The sequence below is a fragment of the Gymnodraco acuticeps genome, unplaced genomic scaffold, assembly GCF_902827175.1.
Source record: "Gymnodraco acuticeps unplaced genomic scaffold, fGymAcu1.1, whole genome shotgun sequence".
NCBI lineage: Eukaryota > Metazoa > Chordata > Actinopteri > Perciformes > Bathydraconidae > Gymnodraco > Gymnodraco acuticeps.
This window is the reverse complement of record NW_022990611.1, coordinates 93288-98426: the sequence shown is the minus strand read 5'-3', so window position 1 is coordinate 98426 and position 5139 is coordinate 93288. Positions and strand designations below refer to the sequence as shown.

The window sequence follows — 5139 nt, the reverse complement described above, 5'->3', positions numbered from 1 at the left end:
TGGTGATGTCATCAAACGCGAGCTGGAGATTGAAAACCTGCAAGAATATTACTGGACTGACTCAAAGGTAGTCCTTGGTTACTTGAACAACGATGCCAAGAGGTTCCACACGTTTGTTGCCAACCGTATCCAGCGCATAAGATCTAGCACCAACCCTGAACAATGGCGACATGTCAGCTCTGAAAATAACCCAGCCGACTACGCCTCAAGGGGGCTGAGCGCAGTTCAGCTCAAAGAGTCTAACTGGCTAAAAGGACCTGACTTTCTTTTCCAGCTGAACCTTCCATGTGAAGAGAAGGTGAGAGCAGTGGAAACAGACGATCCTGAACTTCGCAAAGTTCATGTTCACACAGTCAAAACTAAGGAAGAAAATTCACTGTTGAACCGCTTCTCTAAGTTTTCTGACTGGTCCAGGACAGTGAGAGCTGTCGCAAGACTCAAGAGATTTGTCAGAGAATCCAGGAGACTTCAGCCAAGAACTAATGAAGCAACTAACCTTGCAGAAAGAAGAGAAGCAGAAATCTTTATTATCAAGCTGGTGCAAGAAGAGGCCTTCACCGAAGAAATTAAAACAGTTCAGCTTCAAAAGGGAAGCACCTTGAACAAGCACAACAAGCTACACCTGTTGAATGCCTTCCTGGACAAGAACAATGTTCTTAGGGTGGGAGGACGGCTATCTCAATCAGCCTTACATCATGACATAAAACATCCTGCAATACTTCCGAAGAAAGCTCATGTGTCCGCCTTGCTCGTCAAACATCATCATGAGCGTGTACATCACCAAGGAAGAGGCATGACAATGAATGAGGTACGTGCGAATGGAATATGGATCCTGGGATGTGGAAATGTAGTTTCATCACACATCTACAAGTGTGTAAAATGTAGGAAATACAGAAGAACCACAGAGACTCAACAAATGGCCGATCTGCCAGAAGACAGAACCGAGACATCCCCTCCGTTTACTTACTGCGGTATAGATTGTTTTGGTCCCTTTATTGTGAAGGAAGGAAGAAAGGAGGTAAAACGATATGGATTGTTGTTTACCTGCCTATGCTCCAGAGCGGTGCATATAGAGACGCTAGACGATTTGACGACAGATGCCTTCATGAATGCACTTCGAACAATGGTAGCAATCAGAGGACCTGTGCGCCAATTACGATGCGACCAAGGAACAAACTTCATTGGTGCCAGGAGGGAGTTTTCTGAGTTGCTCAAAGGAATGGATCAGGAACGTCAACGAGCAATTGGTTGCGAATTTGTAATGAATGTTCCTTCAGCAAGCCATATGGGAGGAGTCTGGGAACGCCAAATCAGAACGATTCGAAGCATTCTGACAGTCATGTTAGACAAGTCTGCAAGCAGACTAGACACCACAACTCTGAGAACATTCCTTTACGAAACAATGGCAATAATTAACAGCAGGCCGTTAAGTGTTGAACACCTCCACGATCCTACTGGTCCAGAGCCTCTCACTCCCAACCACATAATAACCATGAAGTCATCAGTTATTCTGCCCCCTCCTGGAGAGTTCTGTAAAGAAGACCTCTATCTGCGCAAGAGATGGAGAAGAGTGCAGTTCTTAGCCAATGAGTTCTGGCGAAGATGGAAACGAGAATACCTGCTAAACCTCCAACAGCGGCAGAAATGGCCAAAGGCATCACAAAATTCACAAGTAGATGACATTGTCATTCTGCGAGACGACAACCTACCAAGAAATGAGTGGAAGCTCGCCAGAGTTGTAGAAACTCACCCTGGAACAGACGGCTTGGTGCGAAAGCTAAAGTTACTAGTCAGTAACACTACACTTGATAAAGGAAAACCACACACTAGACTAGTCTACCTCGAAAGACCTATTCATAAGGTAGTCACCTTACTTCAGGCCACTTAAGTCCCATACATGAGAGTATAGTCATACACACTGAAAACACTTGACTGTTTCTTTGCATTTTGTTTGAACGAAATCCCACATTTGAGTTAATGAGTGATTTGGTGGGAGTGTAAATGACGTAACGAAGTTGCCTTAATTAAAAGGAGTAACACGGTTAATGTCATAGTTCAATTGGATAAATGAATACTTTATTTCATGTTATTTATAATCGTTAAATATGGCATGATTTAATACAGTTTGTTTTACATCTTGGGCCGATATGCGTATGTGTTTCTTGTGCCTAGGAACTAATGTTTGTTCATGTGCTGGTATTGCGTGTTTTGCTGTTACACTGTACAACTCCATGTGGGTTGACGTCTTTTTGAAGCTCTGCTGAGGTCTGTGATAAAGTTTAGTGTGACGGGAGGTCTGTGACGAAGTTATGCAGAAAAGGAACTAAATTAATCTCCTTTCACGACAAGCGGCCAACGAGGTATTTGTTTTGTGTTTTCATTTTCTTGTTTTCATTCATATGTGTAGCACAATATGCTAATGTGTTTGGCTATGTATGCGTGTCATTTCGGTGTTGTAGTTCTCACGGCGTAACGGAAGAGGGAAGACTACAGGATGAAAACTCCCAAGAAATAAACGCCCGTTTTAAAGAACCGACCTGTGTCTGTGTCGTGAAAAGAGCTACACATACATTCTCCTTTTACATACATATATTTTCACTCTTACATACATACATTCTCCTTTTACATACATATATTTTCACTCTTACATACATACATTCTCCTTTTACATACATATATTTTCACTCTTACATACATACATTCTCCTTTTACATACATATATTTTCACTCTTACATACATACATTCTCCTTTTACATACATATATTTTATAATATGCATGTCTGAAGAGAATATATGTATGCAAGAGAAGAATGTATGTATGTGTGAAGACAATATATGTATGTGAGAGAAGAATGTATGTATGTGTGAAGACAATATATGTATGTGAGAGAAGAATGTATGTATGTGTGAAGACAATATATGTATGTGAGAGAAGAATGTATGTATGTGTGAAGACAATATATGTATGTGAGAGAAGAATGTATGTATGTGAGAGAGAAAGTATAGTGGAAACGGAAGGAGTATGGTTGAAACGGAAGGCAGGTCATTCTTGCGCTGTGATTGGCTCAGAAGGTCGAGCGGGGCGGGCTCATGTTCAGAACTTCTGATTCAAATCAACATAATGGAGGGAGAGGGTTAGGGTTAGATGACTCCGTGTATCTACGGACCACTTGTTTTTCTTTATTAAACAAGTAAACGGAAGAGTGTCTGCGAGGCGTTTTTGTTTTTTACCTTACTAAATGGTCTAATGGTCATTGTAGCGAGGGGGGGGGGGGGGCGCGATACTCGCGGAAGTGATTTCAAAACAAAAGCACTCGTTTGCTTGGAACGTTGAACATAATTATAAACAAGGGGAAACAAGGTGAATTTAGCGATCACAATGAAAACGGCCAAGACACACATTGAGCCCAGAAAATGAATGTTATTAAGGCTGTAAATATAATAAGCATGTGTCTAAAATGGACAACATTGTTAGGAGATTTAAACTATACAGCGATTCTGCACTGCGGGCACTCAGCCGTCTCTCGCGTTTGTCTTTTCAAATCAGCTGCTCTTTATATTTTACAAATATTTTTTACTGAAAGTTCTTAATAAAACTGACACTGTTGGACTCGAATTGAGAAGAATAAATGGACAACATTGTTAGGAGATTTAAACTATACAGAGAGCCGTTTTTTCAAATCAGTAGCTCTTCATTTTCTTTTTACAAATATATTTTACCACAAGTTCTTCATAAAACTGACACTGTTGGACTCGGTACTAGTTTGACTGCTACTAACAATACATTGAAGTACTTTTACTGTGTACTTTGTGAGAAATACTCTGTCAAAGTCCCCTCCATATAGCACATAATCTAATGCAGGGGTGCCCAACCTTTTTTGAACCGAGAGCTACTTTTAAAGTTGCCGGTCTGCCGAGATCTACCAGTCCAAATAGACGGGCGTAGCCATTACTGACAGCCTACTACCAGGTAAATACACACTTCTACTTGTATAAAACTGACCTTTGTACGATTAATACTTCATAAAATACGGCAGATCCTTTATCTTATCTCTTTCTAATCTACACACATACAAGTATTTAACTGAAGTTACACAACAGTGTTGTTGATACAGAGTTGGAGTTTATCCACACGTCACATACTACAGTGGGTAATGTCTTCAAGAAACATTGAACAGTGCTGCCACATATGACACAGGGAAAAAAGAAAAGACTCTGAACCCTTTCTTTGACATTATATAAAAATAGTGTTGCTACAAAAGTATAAATTAGGCTTACTAATAAGACAACTCAGATCTGAAGCTACACAGGAATCTGCTGCAACAGTGCAATAAAAAAGACAACATTAATAGAATCAAACCTTTTTTTTGTTGCATTTTAGTAGATTATAAAAAGAAATGCCTTTAAAATAGGATGCAAGCAACACTAGTTTCTTAACCTGAATTGATAATAGACTATAATCAATTTAAGTTTGCATTCTTATACCATTTTGTACAATAATTATAATGAATAAGTTCAAATAAACTAAAACTTACAGCTGATTAATAACGGTATTTAACTTGAGTTTTTATTATATCAAAAACCTGTTGAAATGCTTCTCTTGTTGTTGGGCCTGGTGAAAATGGACTGCTGTGCATTTAGCTGTCCTCTCAGGCCCCTCCCCTTTTGGGAGCGTAGGGCAGAATTAGGAGGGAGTTCCGTCTCGTAGCGTTTGTGCACTGTTTTGAAATGCCGCTCTTAAATGACCCTTCTTCAATAAAGCCACGCTCGCATTGCAGATGAGAGACAGATGGACTTTGAATTGGAATAGATACAAAAATAATCATCCTCCCACTCGGAGTGAAAATTATATATTTTGGGCTTTTTTGCTTCTGCCATAATTGCGGTCTTTTGTGTGTGCGGACTGTCACTCCTGTTGACACGGACAACGTCAGCAAACTAGTGCCCACAAGCCACGCCCCGACACATGGGGTCACGCCAGCAAATCACAAAGCTTTGATGCGTTCAAGTGCATTATTCTGGCACAGGAAGATTATGTTATAGGACATTAACGATAAAACTGAATATTGTTGTTCTATTTTTAGACACATCTCGCGATTGGGCACCCCTGATCTAATGCATCAGTCCGTCCCAGGAGG

General features: G+C 40.3%; 1 protein-coding gene across 1 annotated transcript; it reads left to right on the top strand.

Moving 5' to 3' along the window:
- Positions 1-6: 6 nt before the first annotated feature.
- Positions 7-2561, top strand: LOC117554540. The gene is made up of 2 exons (XM_034228968.1): positions 7-2360; positions 2460-2561. Exon 1 carries the CDS (start codon positions 794-796, stop codon positions 1886-1888), a length of 1095 nt encoding a protein of 364 aa, XP_034084859.1. The 5' UTR covers positions 7-793; the 3' UTR covers positions 1889-2360; positions 2460-2561.
- The last annotated feature ends 2578 nt before the right edge of the window (positions 2562-5139 follow it).